The 23,179-nt window shown below is 41.0% G+C and overlaps 1 protein-coding gene across 6 annotated transcripts in view; it reads right to left on the reverse strand.

Annotated features, from left to right (window-relative positions):
- The window catches only part of tox4b (TOX high mobility group box family member 4 b), a 63,815-nt gene that overhangs the window by 26,837 nt on the left and 13,799 nt on the right, over positions 1 to 23,179 (reverse strand). Inside the window, exon 1 of one of the 6 annotated variants that reach the window (XM_051922300.1) lies at positions 21,585 to 21,617. The exons of 1 other annotated variant lie outside the window; for it this stretch is intronic. In XM_051922300.1, coding sequence (XP_051778260.1) covers positions 21,585 to 21,602 — 18 coding nt within the window. In that variant the 5' untranslated portion in view covers positions 21,603 to 21,617. Of the gene's footprint in view, positions 1 to 3,983; positions 4,414 to 5,065; positions 5,154 to 7,904; positions 7,972 to 21,584; positions 21,618 to 23,179 lie in introns of those variants that run through there. 4 more of the 6 variants (XM_028793627.2, XM_028793626.2, XM_028793625.2 and 1 more) reach the window with 4 other exon arrangements.

The following is a 23,179-nucleotide window of genomic DNA, read 5'->3' on the forward strand; positions in this document are numbered from 1 at the left end:
GGGCTCTGCATCTTCCATGGTCTTCAATGAACATTCACTTTCCATTTCACACACCGTGATCACATCTTTCTTTCCTTTTGGGACACTGCCCAGTATCCAGTTGTCCATACACCTTATTGTTTAGGGGTGCTATTCATGTAGTCTGTCAATCACTTCTAGTCAGTCCTTCATTTACATAAAGCACAATCTCCGTGCAGAGCATGTACAGTAGTATAATATTAACAAAAACAGGTTGGGGAATTCTCTTTTTTCTATATCACCAAATTTCAATTAAATTTGTCAAAGCACTTAACATTCTGTGGTAGTTTTTAGCTTTTTAACTAAATGGGAAATAGTTTTTTTTTTTTTTTGGAGATGTGGATGAGCGAGTCAGTCAGCTTTGCATTATAAATATATAGATTCAAATTTTTGCTTTCACATGGAATACTATCGGTTATTTTAAATGTAATAATGTTCTACACTTTTCAATATACAACACCTATCAGATTTCAAAAATTGAATGTTGTCTTTAAAAAAAATGAAAGAATATGCACAAGTTTGGGTGCCTTTTTAAGTTCTTAAATTATTCAAAACTACCAATTAAAGTCCATGTATCAATCTGCCTAGTTAAGATAACCCCAAGACTGAACAGAAACAGGCTGGGTTGCATGGCCATGGATTCCACAATCAGATATAAGATGTTAAATGTTAGACTGCTACAGAATAGTATGAAGATAAAAAAAAGAAACAAACATTCTACAGAGTTATAAGCTAGCAGACTGTTGAGAATATTCTCAAGGAACAAAGTTTTAGCTGAATAGTTTAAATCTCATCTCAAACTGGAATCCATAAACATGTTTTATCTAGACACCAGTTTTCACCCCTACCCCTCCTCCCAGACCTTCCATGGTTTTGGTGGTTGGTGGCACAGTGATAGAGCGGATGACTCAACACAGTGAGACTGGGGTTCAATCCCCTTTATCAGTACAGGGATCCCCAAACCCAAAAACAACCAGGATATATGGAATGGAAAAGATAAATCGGCCCATGCTGTGTGTGCGTTTGCCCTATGATGGAATGGCACCTGATCCTTGCTTAGATAGGCTCAAGATTCCCCACAACTCTGCTCTGGATAAGTGGGTTTAGAAGATGGAGGGATGTGATGGTGTTGTACACATTAAGTTTACCTTTCAACCAAGAAATCTGAGTTAGATTCCCATTATTTTTAACTTGCTATATTAAGTGTGTCTCCAAGTCTGTGAAGTTAATACCAATTTACTATGCTTGCATCATTAAGAAGAAAACCACAAACTGTACAAAAAGAAGCTTTCCGATACTAGCAATATGTACTAAATGCAGCAATTTAAATGTAATAAAGTTTGGTAATGTATTATCCAATTACTTTGTACCTTTCCACTATCCCACTCTTTCACCCAGGAAAATCAGCCAGTTATGCAATAAAATGTGCAGCAACAAGCGAGGCTTCATTTTGCACAAAGACGACATCTCATCAGCTTCTATCTGCTTAAAATAGAGTAAAACCACGCACTAACTTTACACACAAACACACGGAGTACTATCAATTGGACAACAGAAAACTATTGTACACGTCAGAAAGTCCTTTTCATAAGCAACTTACATTTCAATTAACACAGAACTTTTCACAATTGAAATGTAAAGCAATCTGTTTAAAACTTAAAGGCAATGTTATTTTTCATTACTCTAGTCAATTTTTAAAAATTGTCTCATGCTAAAGGCCAGATGAAATTGCATACAAAAAGTCAAACTTTCTGTATTTTACAAAAATTAATACAACCCTGATGTAACAATCTAATCCCACAAAATAACCAGAAATATGGATATTAAAGAAAGCAGTAATATGGTACAGTAGGTGGGACTGCTGCTTTGCAGTTACAGGAGTTAGGGGTGGACATTCTAGCAGCACTTGCAGGCCACACTTGCTTGCACAGGCCCAATTCGCTGGTTCTAACCTTGCACCCAATGCTGCCGGGGAAGACTCCAGCCTACTACAACTCTGAATCAAATTAAGGGGTTTTAACAATGTTGTCTATTGGAATTTGGCAGTTTAATCTACATGTGAACCAAATACTGAAAGAACTGCATATGGCAAAGACGTGTGTAATGTGGATTAGGGACTCTAAACTGGACCTTTGAATGCAAGTATTGCATGGAATAGACAGGCACTCTCTCCAAGGCGGTCCCCTTCAACATTCCTGAAAAGCTTTAGCACCCCACAACCCTGGAGTCTGGTTAAATGGTTTATGAACACTGATAATACATGGATTAAGTCACAGCACTGAACAGGACGTGAAAGTTTGAAAAGACAGTGGATGGAAAGAAAAAAAAATGAGCTATACAAAGGCATTACATCCAAGGTAGGATCCGGTTATAAAACAGAATGCCATTCCTTCCATTTAGTGATTAAATAAAAAAAAAAAAAAAAAACATTTTTTTCAAAGACTCTCTTGCATACATAAAGGTAGTTTTTATAGTCAGAATGACTTATTTATAGCAGGGGTGTCAAACTCAGATCCCAGAGAGCCGTAGATGTTGCAGGTTTTTGTTCCTGCCACATCCACAAATTAGTAACCAGCTGCAGCTACTACTTTTTTACTTTTGCCTTTATTATGGTTTATTTGCTTAACCCTGTTTCACCTTAACTGGATACCAAGCAAATAAACAGTTGACCAGCTAACTCAGGAGTCTTTGAACAATCCTTGAGGGCCACCATTTCTCACACATACCAATTTCCTATCAAGTTTTAATGAAATCCATCTTTCAATCTCGTTTTGTGTTACCATCCTGCCACACCACTCACTTCCAAAACCAAACCACTATCTAAATGTTTTGAGGACAAGAGCAGACAATCATTTTTTCCTCTTTTCATACATTTTATTGAGACAAATATTGTACACAAGAAACAAATAGGATCAAAGTAAGCCTGGTCATCTATTAGCTTACTTTGAATCTTGCTTGGCTGCTTATTAAAGAAAAAAATTAAAATGCAAGTTACTCAAAATCAAGGCAACCTAGTATGCTCCATTCTCATCTGTAAATCGATTAATAACAGAAAAGTGTCCAGAATGAAAACCTGTAACACTCCAGGAACAAAGATGGACATCCCTGAAGCACTGCATTAGGAAAAGGATGACTCCATTTCCCAACTCCCCACCACTTCCCTAGGTAGGACAAATCTCTCATGAAGATTACATGCAACACCTTACACAAACCAAGTTACAGTGCTGCTATACCATTAAATTGGCTAATTACTTCCAATTACAGTAGAAACACCATGCTTTTTGCAGATGGATGCCAACTAACTCGAAAGATACAAATACATTATTTAAAACAGACGTTATTGTATACTTTGCTCTTTAAGAAATCCTAAGACATAACTTCCCTGGGTACAATCGGTATCACCCCATTATTTTATTAACACAAGTCAAATTACGGACCCTTAGTATTAAACTTACGGGGGGGGGGGGGGCATTATTAAGCAGGACCTCCTTGTTAAATTCCGGTCCCGAGATTGCGTAACTCAAACCGAAGTCTTGATCACACAACGTTACCATACAAATTACAAATGGTTGTGGAGAGCATTCGAACAGATGTAACGAGTATAACGCCGTACATGTTGATTACCACATGCAGGTTAGGAATTTCAAGACCCCATTAACCAATACTACCCTTTCGGGGTTCGTCGTGTTCTGGATATGCTACTCGATAACCGCAGCATGTCAAACTCTTCAAACATGTTTATGGACTTGCATCCCGTCCATGGATTGTTTCTGCCTCGCTTTCTTTCCAAACGTTGGAACCCATAGCTCACCGCGACCCTTAAAATGCCTTTCTCGAGTGATTAAATTGACTAAAACATAGCATTCGTTAATTGAGACACGTAACCCCGGAAGCCCGTGTGCGACGCAGTTACCCATTTGCACCCATCGAACAGCCAGCCACACTCCTTCACGCAAGACTGTCACCTTGCTTACAGAGCTGAATCCGTTGTTAAATACGTGCGAAGTGTCCAGAAACTGCGTCTCGTTCTGTGCGAGCGGGCCGTCCGAGAGCCCCGAGTAGAAGTGCAAGTCCATCCTGGGAGTCTGAAAGAGTGGGAGATGGCAGAGCAGCGGCCCAAGCCCAACACAGGAGAAGAGAGGGCCTCAGAGCAGCCGCAGGCAAGGCCGGGCGTTCAACGAGACAAAGCCATAGCGTATACACCTCTCCGAGGGCAGTCGCCTTCACAAAAACGAATGGCTTTACACAGGTTTGGCAACTAAAATAACTAGTCCGAAGCCTCGAAAGCTTGACTTGTACTTTCCCTTGGCACGTTTGCACAGCGTCTTGGCCCCTCTCGTTTCGCTGACAGCAATACACACTTCTACGGAGGATTGAGTCGGGGCAACGGGCCAGGACTCGCGCGAACGAAAGAGGATTAGGACAGAGGAGGGCATTTCGACGGGCCGATATTGGAAAACCCACAGGTTTACAATTAAGCAAAGACAATTTGTACGTGATTATCTTAAAAACATTCCGAACTGTATATATCGCAAACAAAGCAAAACAATGCTCAGCACGTGTTAGTGACAACATCGGAAAGACGCGGTGTCCCCCCCTCGCAAACTAAATTGACTATTCCAGCAAGGTTCCGTTTAACCCCCTGAAGCAACAGCGATAATTGGCGTAGGAGAGAGTTGCGTACTGGTTGTTTCCTTTACTTTATTAGCAATATTACCTGAAAAACTTTATTCTCATTAACTAGTTCACGAAGATAAATTTACAATAAATTCTAAAATGCATTACGTACAATTCCACGTCTCTCATTCTCCCCGTAAGTAGTCCAAAAACTTTGGTGCTCCGTTCACATTACAACGTTGAGACACCATCGGCTACAGATAATCGCTCTCACACCTTTGGTACTTTTATGTTGTTAACGGGCAAACAAAACACACGCAGATTTTTGTATAATGTTGCCGTGAATTTAAGGATCGTTCATGATGGCGTCTGGCAGCATTCTGAAATATTCCATCATTAAAAGCAGCGTTAATAACCACATCATACATACATAGCTGTATAAAGCGTCGTTCCACAAAAACCAGCTCATGATTCGGCCTTAAGGTGCTACATTAAGTGGGACCTTGTGGCCCTGATTCGCTCTTTGGGAGGGCTCTTTATAATTAGAAAGCTTCATCAATTGGACCAAACTGTTAAGTGTCTGTCGAAACCTCTTGGGCAACCAGGACTCCGAATGATGAGGCAAATGGCTCTTTCCCCTAAAAGCCTAATCATTCAATTCAGTTTATTTTAGTACTGTATAGCACGGTTTACTGAGTGCATGCATACGGCAGGATTAACCACCTGCCTGGTTAATTGGGCGAGCGTCCGGGTCGCCAGGACCTGAAGGGCACCTGCAAAAAAAAAAAAAAAAAACGCGAAATACCGGATTTAAGGTTAATATGTATCGTGATGGCTACGTCTGCACATCTGCATTCGCCAGATTAATTCAAATTAAACAAAATACCTCACGAATAAATAAATGCCCAAATCCGGACAGCCTAACCACCCACTTTCTGTACGTGAAAGTGAAATTTTAGCGTGGGGGCTGACATCCTATGCACTCGCTTTAAATAATGCAGGTGGTGGCGCCAAATAAAAAAGACCTGCGTCATTTTATTTTAGGTATTCTCAACCTGCGTCCAGTCTCACATGAATGTATGGCCCATACAGTGTTGCTGACCGCCCAGCGCAAATCATTTGCTCTGGTAATTCCTCCACATGTTTATTTTTCGAGGATGCTTAACACTGCATTGTATATAAAGGTTTGTGACACTGTAGTATTCTGTGTGTTTTGTCAGATCATGTTTACTAAGCATTTTATAATACCTCATGAATGCCTCGTATCGAGCTCAAATTTAAAAATTATTGCGCGATCACAGCAAATTGCCGTCCAGTCCTTAGTTGCTTTTCGCTTATTTGCTCGAGTGTGTGGTTGTTTTGGTTTAAACACAATGAAACTGTCTCCAAAGAAACTTAAAGTGCAACCTATAAAGCTAAAATTTATGTATATTGGAAATAACAGAAATGTGATTCACAAATCGTTAACAGCATTGAAAGACTGTCATGTCATTTTTAAACCAATTAATCCAGACAGGATCGGGTTTGGGGGCTGGAGCGTATCCCATCTAGCACAGGGCTCAAGACCAGAACAAACCCAGGACAGGTCGCCAGTCCATCTATGGGCAAACACTCACACGGGCCAGCTTACCGTCGCAAATTCAGGTCTTTGGACTGAGGGAGGACACCAATGCGAATACAGGGACAACAGGGGAACTCCACGCTGAAAGGACCCTGGAAGCGTCTCCTCACCGCGAGACAGCTGCTTTACCACCGCGCCACCATGATAGATTGTACAGCTTCCAATAGATATTCACTATAATAGCGCTTCATTTGGAATTTAATTTGTTTCCCTTTAATCATATCTTATTACATTTTTAATGTGTTGCATTTAATTTGTCTCCGGGTGTGTGCGTGGGGTCACAGGTGGTGATACCGGGGGCACCGTATAGTCTTAATCCGGCAATGCAGGCGCAGAGTGCTTTAGTGATAATTCAGTTTATTTTGGTATAGTGTTCTTCGCTGAGCTGAGGTTCAGGGCCTCTAACGAGTTTACAGCTAAAATATAAAATTACAAATTACATAATATACACAAATTCTCAGCCAAAGGTTGGTTCCTGGAGATGCGCAAAGTACTATCGGGACAGACACCTTCTTCCCGTAATTTTCAACTTGGGACACAATGGTTGGGTAAGTACACCGTATGAAGTAATTGTAGCTCTTTTTGGCAGTGGTGCGATGCTAAGAAGAGTTGTGTGCAGGGTTTTCCAGTCTTCTGACACGTCCCAAAAATATATGCCATGTATTTCCTAAAACCACGTAGTTTCAATTTTGGGTTGCGGCGATAGGAGCCCCATTCCGCCCGCAAAATCACAGCAGACAGGCGCACAACCTACACGCTGTCGTTATGGCCTGGTTTTGAATTTGTAACGGTTGCAGCATACGCGTCTCAGAGCCGTGGGAAGAAAAACAGAGTACCTGGGGGCGTGCAAACTCCATACAAACAGTAACCGATCGGGATTCGATTGCTGTCGGCTTGAGCAGAGAGAGAATAGGCTGGTGTTAGTCTTAAAAACAAAACTAACATCGATTTTATTTTCATTTCAGGATCACCAGACAAGTATGCGTTTATTTTAATGTAATGTTTTGCTCACTTTTCCTAGTAAATGTGTTGTGCTACATTAGTATCAATGTAAATTAATAATTATTGCCTAACTTGGTAATGCACATTTAAAGTATTTTTGCGGAAAGTTACAAAATGGAACTTTTGTGTAGTTAAGAAAATCGTGAACTGGTATAATCACTCCTTAAAATCGAACTATGTAACGTTTGATTAAAATCTCAGTCTCTCTAATAAAGGAAGGAAGCGAAGGCTCAGACACAAAACGTATGACCGACTGTCTGCCAGACTCTGAACGAATAGCCGGGCAGCCAGCAAAGCAGGGGCACTGTTGGGAGTTGCATGATGACGTCACCAGCGGCGACTGCCAACCTTCGGCCTCAAACAGTGGGATCTGCAAACGATACGTTCACAACTGCTCGATCAGAAAACGTTCGGGGAGAATGTAATTCCCCATTCACTGAAAGCGCGCCCTATCCCTTGTGTGCAATTTCAGAACTCGATGAAACGAACGGAAAATATTTACAATCTACTAAAAAATCAATCCAATCCCGCTCCCTACTTCTCAGGGCAGTTATTTAATATGTCCAAAATGTCCAGTGAGCCTGATAAAATAAAAGTGTTCCTTCTTCGCAAGTTTTAAAGTATATGTAATTAAAAGACATCTCACCTCCATTCTTTACAGCTGAAATCCAACTTCCTATCAACATGGCCCCAGCTTCCGGGTTTCCGTCACCAATTCGGCCCCGCCCCTCGGCTCAGTGTTACTAATTATTCATAAGGTGACGTCGGAATCACTGAGTTTATAAATAAAACGTCGGGGCAAGCCTCCGTCTTACGTAACGCAGTATAAATCAAATGTTGCGTGTATGTGCATTTGACACTTTAAATGGTATAACCCTATTTTTATACGTTCAGTCTTCGCAGTGCGGCTAATTTAAAAACGGCAGGTAGTGTCTGCACTAACCTTTTGTTTCAGTGCGAGCGAATTGGCACGAAGGCGATTTCGTTGCAATTCAGATGTCATTCTTACATAATTTAGCTCATAATCACACGGAGACGGCGCTCGTTATAAGAATCTTTAAACAAAATTAATCTGATTAGGTCATAGATCAGTCGGATAAGGTACAGTACGTCATTACAGACTGGAGTACCAAGTCCATCAATAACTCCACGTGTGCGTCTTTACAACGAGAAGAAGGGAAGAAAGAACTGGAGAGGTGGACACAAACTACACAGCAAGGCAGGTGTGCACGGGGAGAGCTTGCAAAAAGTACACTGACAGTGACTTGGCCAGGATTGAAACCCGGACTCTGGAGCTGCTATACTAGCAGAGTGGCACCCATTATTGTAATACGATATTTTAGTTCATTTGTTTATAATAACTAAAAAAAAAAAAAAAGATGAAAAAGAAAGATATGGTAAAAGATGACCTGTTGTGGCAACCCCTAACGGGCGCAGCCGGAAGAAGACGAATATTTGTTTATAATAGCTGCATGTGATTGCTTTGATTTAGTTATCTCAGAAAACTAAAATAAATCAAGTAAGCCTTAAAAATCATAAGCACACATACACAGGACAGCAATAGGTTTAGTATGAGAAAAAAAAAAATCAGAATAGTTTTTGTATTTATGATTAAATTTATTTTAATAGACTGAGAAGGTCTAACAACAACAACATTTATTTATATAGCACATTTTCATACAAATAATGCAGCTCAAAGTGCTTTACATGATGAAGGAAGAGAAAAAAGACAAAATAAGAATTAAAATAAGGGAACATTAATTAACATAGAATAAAAGTAAGGTCTGATGACCAGGGAGGACAGAAAAAACAAAAAAAACTCCAGTCGGCTGGAGAAAAAAATAAAATCTGCAGGGGGTCCAGGTCACGAGACCACCCAGCTCCCTCTAGGCATTCTACCTAAGATAAATGATCAGTCCTCATTGTATTCAGGGTGGTATGTATTGGCTTTGCCACTTCTATTGGTGGGATATTTATGCAGGTTATTTATAGTATGTATCCTGTAAGGTTGTTGGTTTAAACCCCTGACTGTGTCACTTAATCTGGTTGTCTATGTTCTAATTAAGAATAAAAAAAAAAGTTGTAGTAAAGTTCTTGGAATCGAAGTATAGAAAGTTTCTAAATATACAGGTAGTTCTATATTATATTATTTCTGTATAAGTGCTATATTATGTGATTGAGTGACGTATGACATTGGATCCAAAGTAAACGTTAGGGTGCCAGCCAGGTTGCTCTGTTTAGTAATGGTGCTAGCAGGTGCAGAAATAGTACTCAGTGGTGCAAAATAAACACAACACAAGGCAGCAGTGCTTCTTAACAGTCGGCCAGTTCTGGGAAAGAGCTCCATCCTATATGTTTAGCGTTACAGGATTTTTGTTTGGCCCAATACTTATTTCAATATCTTTCAAAAATCTGCCATACAACTTTTAATTCAACCTGGATTTTTGAAGCCTGCTCCGTTTAATCATGGAACCAGGCCTATTGATAGGCAAAATTTTTGCACAGGTAGAATTTATTTATCTATACATATACACAAACACAGAGGCACGTGCAAGCACACACAAACACCTGGTTGAGTGACTCAGATGTATAGTTCTCCAGCTACAAGGGGCAGAGTTAGTTGTCCTCATTGGGCATCCTCTCAGAACTTTAGGAACAGAAAGAGACAATGCTATTAGTAACAGTGCCCCTTTTGTCCAAGGGTGGTATTGCTGGTGACAAATATGATCAAGATTTCTTTACAGTGTATATCATTTTTTGACGGCTTTTTAATCAATAAAACCTTTGACCAATATGCCTTGCTTTGAATGACACTGAATTTTAATCATAATAATACATTTTATTTATAATGTGCCTTTCACAGCCCAAGGATGCAGTACAAAATAGAGTGAAAATAGAATAGCAAAAAAGTATAATAAAACAAATTATACAAAACATTTATCAAGGAGATTAAGTTTTTAGTCTATTTTTAATAACTGGTAGTAATTTCTCAGACCTTCTGAGGAAATGCATTCTACAAGGTTGGAGCTAAGACACAGAAGACTTTGTCTCCCATTGTATTCTTCCGAGTCCTAAGAATAGTAAGTACAGGGCCGACTTGAAATGATCAGAGTTAGTGGGCAGGAACATGCAGGTGTAAAAGATCAGAGAATGAAATGGAGCTTGGTCATTTTAAGGAATTCTCCACCCAAAAATGATATTCGTTTTATACAGTATGTTACTTACATCATGTACTTTGTTGAGGTGGCTGAGGAAAAGATTTACTCTTATGTTTTCGTGCTGAATGGAGAGAAGGTTGATGACCTAAGAAAACGCAATGCTGGCAAGTTCTGTACAAAGACAAACAATCTTTGAGTCAAAAAGTCCTTCCTGTGAGTATTTGTGATTACTGTTTATGGATAAGTGGATACTTCTGGAAGTAACTGTTTAACAGTCATCATTTGTAGCCTGCAGGTGGTGGTGAAAGCGAAATAGGATTGGACCAAAGTATTAATTCACCAGTTTAATAAGGGAAGTTTTAAACTGTTTAACATCGTCTGACTACACTACAACAACATGTATTTCTATAGCATTATTTCAAACACATGATGTAGCTCAAAGGGCTTTGCAAGATGTCAAAGAAACAGTTAATAGAAAAGAAAAACATTAAATAAGGTAAAATAGTAATGAATAAGTAATAAAAAACAAGTCAATAAAAGCTTACATAATATAGATTAATAACTGTAGAAAAGTAAAATTCTTATATATAATGCAATGGTAAGGTCAGATGGTCTGGAGGATAGAAAAAACAAAAAAATCCACCTGTTTAAAGGTGATAACCATGTAGGGTCACGTTATAGGTTTAAATAGGGCATGGAATGAAAAGACACAGGACAAAAATAATTGCTGGTGTCCGTCTTAATGGCAGTGATGCTAATAAACTGAAGGAAAATGGAAAAAAAAACAAAAAACAAAGCTATGTGATATCATTTCAGCAATCGGAGTTTAGTTGCTTCTTTGTGGTCTGATGTATGAACACTGACTTCCAGAAGATATATTAGAAACTGTGTCTCACCCAATGCTGTCCCCCAATTTACCTCATGAGCACAGCCTCCCAACACACTTCTGTAGTGCACATGTGTGAGAAGAGCCACATATCCAGAGTACAGTGAAATCTTTACTTGCATGTGTTAATGCTGTACTGCCATTGTAGCACAATATGATGTGTTTGTCAGTTGTATAAGCAATAGAGTGAGTTTGGTACGGTCCAATAGTTGGTCTTTGTGGGACCAGGTGATCAGGCCAGGCTGTCACGTCATATGTTTGTCAGCCATATGTGAGAATGGAATAACGGTGTTGGCACGAAAGGCTGTAAAATCCTTTATGAATATTTGAGATGCCAAAAGGAAACAACACCTCAGAAGGATATGAGTATCATGAGACAGGCCCTCTCAACTCATATGTCAGATGGACACCTTCCACTTTCGGCAGAGCAGCTACACAAACAATGGATTGGTGAGTAAACTTAAACATGGGGAGACCTAAAGATGGCAGTTTACAGACGCTTTCTATGTAATCTAATAGAGCTGGAAAGGACCTGCCACAATGAATGTGATAAACCACTCAAGTCCAGGTGTATAGAACTTGTAGAGACATACCCAAGAAGATGCAGAGCCACAGGGGCCTCTACAAAGTACTGAAGTCAGTTCCTTGTATATTTTCCTGATACATTAGTTGCTTTTCTTTCATTGCAGTTTGCATGGCGTGACTCCGATAATGGCTAGCAGGTTAGTAGGTAAGGATTAAGGCAAAGCAAGCCATACTGTAGCAGCCTCACGTCCCTGGCTTGAACCACTGTAACACCTATGATGTCTTTGTTATTAATCACGCAAATTTCTCTTCTTTCTCATCCTGGTGGGGCCACTGTGTCACTTCTTATTAAATACTGTACTTCAAGACTTTACATTCAATGTTAAATATGCAGACATTGCTGCACTTCGCAGGACATGTTGACAATTGGTATGTGCTTCACCAACGCCTGAACATTAAGCTGGTCACTTCAGCATTACCACCTTCTGGCAGACACAGCCACTTGATACTCATGGCTGCATTAAGACATCCATGGGCCACAGGGTGTTGAAGGTTGAAAGGCCCCTCAATAATGTCAATAATAAATTAGAATCACAGATTAAAGTAGAATACATTCTAAAACTTTATATCAGGCCAACTTGACTGATTAGCATAACATCACATCTGCAGGAAATCAACTTTCTTCTGATAACACAGTGTAACAGTAATGGTGGATGGACGGGTTTCCTGGCAGGGTTGGAGACTAATTTCTTGCTTGGCGAGGAGGCCATAATAGAAGGACTGCAGGTTGGTCTCGTCAGTTGTGGGAGATGGACGTCTGAAGCAGAGCTCCGTTAGCAGCGGTGTTATTATTTCTTATTATCCCGAGATATCCTGTATTTATCCAACCCGAGGGTTCTATTACAGTATATGCAAGCATATATAAACATGGTCTGCAAGAAAGGGGCTCAGAAAGAAACCTAAAGCTACATCCAAGCCTAGACAGGCAAGTCCAAGTTCAAGTTCAAGGTACAGCCTATCAGAGACAGACCTGGAACAGACAGGCGAAAGCCCAGACTCCTCTGAACCACGGTCCGCTGCATCGTCTCCAGTTGAGAGCAAAAATGGGAGCGAATGTGCAAGTGATGCAGGTCATGATAGCTAGCCGATTGGAGAAGATCACTTGAAATTGGTTAAGGCCTTGCAGTCCACGCTTTAACCTACTCCACGCGAGCTGGGAACATTGGCTGTAATAGAGCCTGCTGCTTCACCTACGGTACTCGAAAGCAGAAATGATCTGTCCAAACTGAAGGTGATGATCGCTGAGCTCAAGAAAGAGATAAAGAATGATATAAAGAAATAGTATGCTCAAGACAAACGAGAGGATAAGCAAGAAGATAAGCGAGAAGACAAGTGAGAAGCTGCGGCAGGAGCTGCAAGAGCTGTGGCAGGATAATAAAGACTCGGAGAAACGTATATATAATTGCTTTGAGGCGACCTTTAAATGTATGCTGGAAAAAATTGAGGAACACATTCAGGAAAATGTGTCTAAACTGAGCACACTTGCCGATCAGCTGAAGGATGTTAAGCAGACATTCACAACTCGAATTGAAACAGCCGAAAATTTAGCATCCACCGCTGATGGAAAAGCAACAGCTGCGAATTCTGAATGCAAGAAACTCGGAGACTCTGGAAGATGGATGCAGAAGGAATAATATTAGAATTGAAGGTCTTCCTGAGAATCGTGAAAGTCCAAACCCAGTGAAATTCGTAGCTGAACTATTCTCCAAAATAATTGGAGAGGACTTTAAATCAGAAACCGAGATAGCTGCACCTTATCACATATGGGGATTGAACAACTCTGAGCCTAGGACTTTTATTGTGCGCTTCGAGAAGTTACAATCTAAATTAAATGTAATGTCACTTCTCAGACAGAACAAGAGCTTATATTTGAAAATAACCTCATTCATATTTTCCCTGACTTCTCACCTTCAACAGCTGCTAAGCGTGCCTCTTTTTATAATATTAAACAGCGCTTACGAAAAGCCGATATCAGATACAGCCTCTTGAATCCTGCCAAACTGAAAGTGGAGATTCAAGGCAAACATTATCTGCTTCCTCTCTACTGGTAAATATGTAAAGAGTTAAGAAAGCTGATCCCGACACTCTCCTGAAATAAGACCGTGAGTCGCACCCTGTCATGGCATCGTAAAGAAGATATCACCGGCTGTCTGATCCACTTGCAATGACACTGGTACCGTAATTATACATCCTTTTCCCTTCTCGGTCACTGTTTTTATTTTAATTACAATTATACATGTTTATGTATGTATGTGTGGAAGAAATTAAATTAGTAACCCTTTTCTTTCTTTTCTTTTTTTACTCTTCTAAAGGAGACTGTTTAACACTATTCCCTGGGTTTACTATCTTAACATTTCAAGAACGTTGAAGATTTTCTTTTTTTTTTGTTATGCTTGTAGTATTTAAACTGTATTGGCAATAGATATCTCTATTTTAATTCACATACACCGCTGCTGGGGGCTTGTTTTGTTTTGGATGTGCTCTGTCTCTAGGTATGTCAGAGGACTGGGACTTTGTGAAGTGGGGTTCAGCCTTACGTGGGGAGGCAAAGCGGAGGGGGAGAAAGGGAGCAAGCTATCTCTAATCTATCCTTTTAATCCTTATAATTACCAACGTAACAATAGGCTGCATGGCAATAACCCCTGGGAAAATTGGAAACAATAGAAGGACTGCAGGAGTGCCCTCTGGCAGCACCCAAGGACCCTGACAGGGCTGCTCTTCCGCACTCCAATTTCCATGCAACCCTGCAGGTGTCCTGATTGGGATCAGCCTAGAGGTACACTGCCACCTTCTGTGTAGAGTTATGAACTGCTCCCGATATCTACGTTCACCCAAACCATTCCTTATACTTCGATCCCAGCTGGGATAAGGCAGGTTGTATCCTTCCATTATGGCCTCCTGGCCAGTCTCCATCCCAGCCAAAATGCCGGTCTGCCCTCCATGGCACTTACTGCAGTTAATGAAGATCAATTAAACATTTTTGAAAGGCCAATACCACTCTTTGACAAGCAGGTAATATGTAAGCGAGTTTGATGGTTTAGCTTATTTTCAACCAATAAAGTAAAAGACCGGCGGTGAGACCAGGAGAGATGGCAAGTGCAGAGGAGATCTGAACTACGACAAACGCCGAAGGTACAAATAGGACATTACTACAAAGTCTGTTACAGTGACAACCACAAAAGCAAACACATGTAAGGAATCTTTCATTTGGGATTGTAGTTGTTTGGTGTGTCTTGTCACTATTATTGGACTGAAGTGGTGACACCAGCCGTCCCCTGGCTGTCTTTAAGGTCTTTCCCATTTGTCTCAACTGCAGAACTTTCAGCTTACAATACAATACAATTTATTTTTATACAGCCCAAAATCACACAAGGAGTGCCGCAATGGGCTTTAACAGGCCCTGCCTCTTGACAGGCCCCCAGCCTTGACTCTCTAAGAAGTCAGGGAAAAACTCCCAAAAAAACCTTGCTAAACTGAAGTAGTGAGTCTTTAGTCGGGATTTAAAAGCTGAGACCGATGGGGCATCTCTTATAGTAGCAGGCAGACCATTCCACAGTTTAGGGGCCCTGTAACTAAAAGCTCGACCTCCCACTGTTATTTTATTAATCCTTGGAATCATAAGCAGACCGGCATCTTGAGATCTTAATGTGCGCTCTGGTTTAGCTTGTTTAGCTTGTTCAGAGTGCTTGTTCAAATCATTGTCATCTTTTGGATGCAAATGTTAGGTTTAGTTTTCAGCAAAATGGTGTCTTTTGTTTTCCTCTCTCTTTTTTAATTGTTCTTTTCACATAACAACTTGGCTATAATTTTGAGTGACACGTGGACTTTTTCTTTTTTTGCTGTACGGTAATGCATCAAATGTACGATCTTATTATAGTGGTCTATTAGACATCTCCTCTGATCATGTTTCCTCCACATTAACCAACCGGTCCGCATAATATTATTTTTTGAAACTCTGTTTATTTAGGTCTGATTGGATAGATTTACAATACATTTATTCCAGTTTTTTGTTGTCATGAAATGGGTTGTTTAATATGTTTTATTCATGTTTGTGTAATTAATGGTATGTTCTTACTCTCCTTTTGGCGTTTTCTCAAGGTGAGGATTTCATTTTTGCTTTGCACCCCCTCCCAACCCATCATAACCTATTGTCTATGGGGGAGGAGCAAAAGCTTTAGATTCGTTGAAATTCGGTTTTTGATGGATCTCGACGTTTTAGGGTCCACTGATACCAAAAACATCGATATATCGATGATAGGTGTGTGTCTGTCTGTGTGTGTGTGTCTGTATGTCGGTTTTTTGAAGATGGTTAGATGGAAAATTACCAAACTCGAAACTTAAGCCTGTTACAATGTGCTGATTAGTTTTTGAGCCAAATCGTGCAAGAGAAAGAGGCACTGTAGAGGAACCATCAAATGCTGTGTGACGCCCAGGGCATGTACAGTCGCCCTATCCCCAACACAGACAGGTAGGACACAACTTTGTCACACAGTACACAGTTTATTTGTTCAAAACACAGTCCAGCACAAGCCCATATCACAGTCCTTTTGCCGCCAGGCCTTCTGCTTCCACTCCTCCTCAAAAGCTTTGTCCTCTACCACCTGATTCTGTCTCTTGAGTGGTGGTGACTGCCTCCTTTTACAGGGCGCCCGGAAGGAGTCCAGGTGCCCAACAAGCTTCTTCCGGTAGCACTTCAGGTGTGGCATAAGTGCTGCCAAATATTGCCCTGTAAAAGTCCAGGTGCCCCCTGAGTTTCATTCTCACAACCCATGGCCCCGCTGCAAGCCAAGGGGGATGCCCTCTGTCAGTCTGGGGGAGAAACAGTCTTGAAAATACTCACTTCCCCCCGGTCCTGTCATACTCGGGGCATCCCAGCCGGGTAAGCGCTCCGGCCATCCGCTGCAATTAATTATGAATTCTTCTTGTCAATTGCTATCATAATGGCTTATTTTATAATCAGAAAATTGCAATCTACATAAGGAAGTGAAAACAAATCAAAAACTGTTCAGTGAAAAAAATATAAAAACCTGGTGTTATTAGTGTGCACTCCCTTTAATAATCAAGGATGTGGCTCAGTCAAGAATCAACCAATCACAATGCGTCTCATCTCAATTGTAGTTAGTATACACGTGACATCAACTAAAGTGGCTCTGATTGAGCTCAGATAAAGTTTGGCTGTTCCTGTAAGATTATTGTGATATCCTCTTGGTTGCAAAATACTCCAAAACAGCTTTTAAAACTTGAACAGGATCTCACCATTGAAAAGTATCAATCAGGACAGGGGTACAAAAAAGTATCCAAAGCATTAAATATCCCATGGAGCATGGTGAAGTCAGTCATCAACAAGTGGAGAAAATATGGCTCAATAGTGATTCTACCAAGATCAGGACGTCCTTCAAATATTGACAAGAAGACAAGAGGAAAACTGGTCAGGGAGGCCACCAAGAGGCCAACAGCAACATTAAAGGAGCTGCAGGATTTCCTGGCAAGTACTGGTTGTTCCGTACATGTGACAACAATGGGTTGAATTTTTAATATGTCTGTGTTGAGGGGTAGGCTAGCAAGACGAAAGCCTTTTCTCACAAAGAAAAACATCCAAGCTCTGCCAAACTTTGCAAAAAGATATAGCCAGGTTCCCATAACCATGTGGAAAAACATATTATGGTCTGATGAGACCAAGGTTGGACTATTTAGCCATAATTCCAAACGTATGTTTAGTGCAGAAATAATGCAGCACATCATCAAAAGAACACCATAGCCATAATGAAGCATGGTGGAGACAGCATCATGCTTTGCGGTGCTTTTCTTCAGCTGGAACTGAGGCTTTAGTCAAGGTGCATGGAATCATGAATAGCAAGTTCTTGTTTGTGTACATAATAAACATATATGTTATTGTACTTGATTGTTTATTATTGTACAGTAGAATTGGTTGTGTTATATTGTAAAATCTTCCATTGAGTGATTTGTCAGTAACGTATGATTTACATGGAAGCACTGTATGGTGTCATGCATGCATGCCAGAGGAACACATTCTGAGCTCACCTGAGGCATTCAATACCACTCTGGGACAAGAGGGGGGGCACTGTCACTAATAGTGTTGTCTCCTTTCTTTCTGACAGTGCAGGGAAGATGCCCAATAACTGCAATTAAGCCATCTCATTTTGGTCCTGAGCAGCCAGGGTTACGGAGCTCTGCGAAAAGCCTGATCCAAGACCCACAAAACGCAAACAAGGCATTAAACCAAGTTGACTGCCTATTGCTTTTTTGTTTTGTTATGTGCCAAACAGCCTTGTTTCAATTTCTGTTTTAGGGTCAGAATTAAATGTAGCTGCCTGGCAGAATTCTGTGTGACTTGTTCTATTTGTCGTTTGACCACAGTGGACCATTCCATACCAATATTATGAGTCTGAAAAACTGGTACTTCAGGCCTTTCCTGCTCTTTTGACCTCTGTCAGATTCTAGACTATGATCTCCATGTTTTCCCTTCATTTACTCATCTCCTTGGTTCATATCTTAAGACAGAATCCTGCTGTTGGACTCTTTAGTTTGGCAGAATCTTTACAACCACAAAATCAACCACTTTCTATTAAGTGGTATTTCGCTGTTGGAGACCCCAATTCTTTATTCTCTTTTTTGTGATTTATTTACATTGGGAAATGACCAAAATTGTCCTGTGATAAGAGATCCATGACAAAGTGTGATTTTTAATACATACTCTTGAGTCCTGGAACATGCAGGCTCTAAGCGGGTGCAGGTGCATGTGTCAGTGTGCACATTCCGTTTCCGGGTTGATTGAGGTGCTTGGCTGATAGCATATTCACGTACAAATGTGAGCAGGTCAGTCAAGTGCTTTATTCACACCTTGGAGAATTATTTATTTATGTATTTACTTATCTATTTTTATATATTGTGGTGGATGGCATGGGCTCATGCCCAGTCAGGATGCCTGAAGGATGGAAGGACAGGGAGAGGAGCAGTATCTCCACTGGAACACGAGAAGGCAGCCGCCCTGGTGGGTGTTGGGACCACGGGAACAGAGCTTGGAAGCTCAACCTTGTGGGCACCTGTGGCCACCGCCAGGGGGCGTCTGGATGGTTCAGAAGCCATGGTATGCAGCACTTCCGCCGCACCAGGAAGTGCTGCCGGACGAGGAAGCAGGTACACCTGGAATGCTTCCAGGTGCCCATGCAGCACTTCTACCACACCAGGAAGTGCTACAGGAAAGTCATCAGGGAGCACCTGGAGCACATCCAAGTGCATTATAAAAGGAGCCGCCTCACTCCATTCAGAGAGCCAGAGTCAGGAGGAGGGAGACAAAGCTTGTGAGGAGAGGAGTGGCGGTGGCAGAAGAAGAGTAATTGAAGGAGAAAAAATAAGGACTGAGCTATATTTGTGGTGATTTGTGCACTATGTGCTGTGCTGAATTGGAAAAGAAGAAAATAAAAAGCATGAACTTGTTTAAGTGTGCCTCTTGTGTCTGTCTGTGCAGGGTTAAGCGCTGGTATAGCGCCATCTATTGTCACTATATATATACTGTATATTTATATATATATATTGTGGCAAGCGGCTGGGGGTGGTACCCAGCCGGGATGCCCAGAAGGACCGGAGGAGGGCTTACACCTCCTCCAGACCATGAGGGGGCGACTGCCCTGGTGGCTTTGGGGACCATGGGAACTGAGCTTGGAAGCTCAACCCTATAGGTGACCGTGGTCACCGCCAGGGGGCACCCCAATGCCTGAGGAGCCTTGGACCTCAGCACTTCCACCACACCTGGCAGTGCTGGGGGGAAGAAGACCAGGGACACCCGGAGTGCTTCCGAGTGCGCAGCCGTTACTTCCGGCACACTGGGGAATGCCGGCGGAAGCTAATCGGGAGGCACCTGGAGCACGTCCGGGTGTGTATAAAAGGAGCCACCTCCCTCCATTTGATGGCTGGAGTCTGGTGGAAGAAGGACGGAGCTTGGAGGAGTAGAGGCAGTGAAGAAAGGCATTGAGGAAAGAGGCCTGGACTTTGGGGTGACTGGTGCTGCGGCACTGGGTTGTGTGTCATATTTGTAAATAGTCCTGTAAATAAACGTGTGTTGGGTGATAAAATCATGTCTACCTGTTTTATATATATATATATATATATATATATATATATATATATAAATAGATAATTGAGTAAATACATAAATTAATATACACACAAATTTTGATTGCATTCATTTGAGCTTTTTTTTAATTCACTTTGGTATAATTATGTTTTATTCTTATTTTTCTGACACTATTGCTACACTGTCTTGGTTAGCATGAGTGCTGCCATTTTTGAATCATTAGCCAGTGCAATCAATTGTTGGCGACCATACTCCATTGCCATCACATCACATGACATGACATGACATCCAGAAGTTGCGTCACGTGTGTGAATGTTACATAGTGATATCTGAAATTATTGTGAGTTGGAAATAAACCAGGAGATGATTAGTAAGACAAAAGACGTGGTCTGTAAAATCCAAAGGTGAAAACCAGAAAGACAGAGATTGTGGCGAATTCCTAACACTAGGCCTACTTCAAAATAATGCTAACTGTTCTAGAAAGATGTAAATCATATTTTTGGGGACCAAGGACAATATTTTAAAAATTATATTAAAAACAAGCTATAGTCTTCTTCAGTTGCAGGTTTATGTTCAAAAGGATCAATAATTTATGACTTAAATGCATTTTGCATTCTTTCATCTACCTACACTTGTACATTCTTTCTTTATTGTTATTTACATAATTTATGGTACTCTTAGTTTAAAGTTTACAACTTAATAATAAAAGAACTGGAGAAATAAAGAGCTTTCACAGAAAAGTACAAGGAGGAAAGCTTTCAGGCAGAGCCCTCCATCACCAGGAGAGCTAGCCAATCATATACAGTATGTGTAATACACATGTGTAATTTATACGTTTTAAGCATTTCAGTGTGGATGATAAATATTTAGAAAATGATCTGAAAACACTAGTGTGGACAGAGAATATTTAAAACATGAACAGCATTATTAAATTAATCAGGCTGAAATCATTATTACATTCCTGGTGAACTTAGCTAATGGAAGAATTTCCTTCCAATTAGACTGGCAGTCATTTACAGTGCACCTTAAATATTATTCCAAATCTTAGTTTCTCTCAAGACTGTTACTCTAAGGAGATATAACTAGATACACACTTTCTTGCAAAAATACTTCCAAAAGTAGAAAATAAATTGCGAACCTTAGTCAGAAGTATTGCCCTTGGAAAACCTGTTGTGATTTGGCAACATCAAACTGCAAAAAGCAAGAGCAGGCCTCAAAATCACCAAAGGTCTCTGCTAGGTGTGGACCTCCAGAGTCAGGCTCACCCCAGGCTGTCTAGACCCAAACTCAAATGGCAGGCTTTCCAACCTTGACAGGCCCAAAAGGGTTCAGGCTTTTAAGTTCAAGATATTCAGTGTTAAGTTCAAGATATAAGTGTTTTTTGGTGGAAAGGGTGGCCATAAACGTCTGGCTTAAAGAACAAAAGCAAATGAAATTATTTTATATTTATTTAAATAACTAAAACAAAGTGCAAAAAGATAAAATAAGCAAACTAAACCAAAAAGTAATTCAAAGTAAACGTAGGCAGTAATAAATCCAAAGACAGAATCTAGAAAGCAGAAGCAAAAAAACACAACAGGAGAAAATCCAAATAGTACATACAATCCTGATTCTTGTCATGAACCTGGAGAGAACCTTAGCACAAAATCCCAAAAACAGTAACCAAAAGCCCAATAAGCAGAAGGATCCATCCACATATGGCGTGTAAAAACATAAGGGGCAGGTGGAGAATCTTTATAAAATAAAAAGATTTATTTTACACAAAAATGCTCTGTAGCCCCAAAGGTCTGAACAGCACAAAAAGCACAGAAGGAGTTACCTTCCTAAAAAATGGCCATCCGGTGGCAAACACTTTCCAATACACAAATCTAAAACAAGGTCAAAAAGCAGAGCAAAGGGTCAGAAATCCAGGAATCCAGAAGCACAATAATAATAAAAATCTCAAGAACTCACCAATGCCAACACATGTAAGTACAGCAAGGGACTGTGGGTTTTCCTCAGTCTTTCTACTATAGAGCCAAGGGCAGCCCCTTGATGATGATGGGCAGGTGGCCTCACTACTTGGCGAACTACTCATGAAATACATGGAAAATAGTAGAAGATAAATAGATACAGAGGAACTAAATGATCAACAGGTCAGGTTGAGGAGCATGCACTGGTACAGCATGTTGCTGCACCCACCACACGACAAAACACCTCGGGATCCCAGTTAGAAACCCCCCAGGCAGACACGCGGTCCAGTCCCACCCTCCAGAAAAGACCATCTGTCTGCCACAGCCAGGTGTTGCGTCCTCTTGGCCTGGTCTAGCCACTCGGGACCTCAACAATGAGGATCCTGCGAGCCGGCTCACCCTCGGGGAATCGCATCACGTGGCCGTAGTACCATGGCTGACACTCCCTCACAATGCAGGTAATGTGCCTCATTTGGGACTCCGTGAGTAACCGCTCATTTAAAACAAAGTCAAACCAGCAGTACCCAAGGATTCTCAGAAGAGAAACAGTAGTGACAGAGTTGAGTTTTCATCTCAGGTCACTGGATAGTGTCCATGTCTCGCAACCATATAGCAAGACAGGAAGCACCAGGACTCTAAAAACTTGGACCTTCGTCCTTTTGCATAGATATCGGGAGCGCCACATACCCCTTTCCAGCGACCTCATGACCCCCCCCATGTTCTCCCAATCTGTCTACTGACTTCATAGGAAGAGTCACCAGAGACATGAATGTCGCTGCTGAGGTAAGTAAACCTCTCAACAAGATCGACACTCTCTCTGCAGACAGACACACTGCTGATGGCTGTGCCCAAGAGGTCATTAAAGGCCTGGATCTTGGTTTTTATCCAGGACACTCACAAGCTCAGACACTCGGACTCCTCTCTCAGTCTCTCGAGAGCACAGATCAGAGCCTCCAATGGCAAAAAATTACATTGAGATAAACAAACAAACAACAAATAATTGACATTGATGTAAACAAAAGAACCAAAAATGAACAAAAAAGATGCAAAAGAGGAAAATTTGAATCCCAGCTGTGGGCAGTGAAGGCCGATTCTGAAACATGACGGAGTTTCACTCTACAACACTCAATGACTGTCTGCTGGACCCAAGGCCAGAAATGAAATAAAATGGCTGTGCGTGGTCTTACAGCAATGATGTCATGGTGGAGCCACCTATCATTGTTCCACCCAAAGAAACATACATAT

This window comes from Erpetoichthys calabaricus, chromosome 2, assembly GCF_900747795.2.
Source record: "Erpetoichthys calabaricus chromosome 2, fErpCal1.3, whole genome shotgun sequence".
Classification (NCBI taxonomy): Eukaryota; Metazoa; Chordata; class Cladistia; order Polypteriformes; family Polypteridae; genus Erpetoichthys; species Erpetoichthys calabaricus.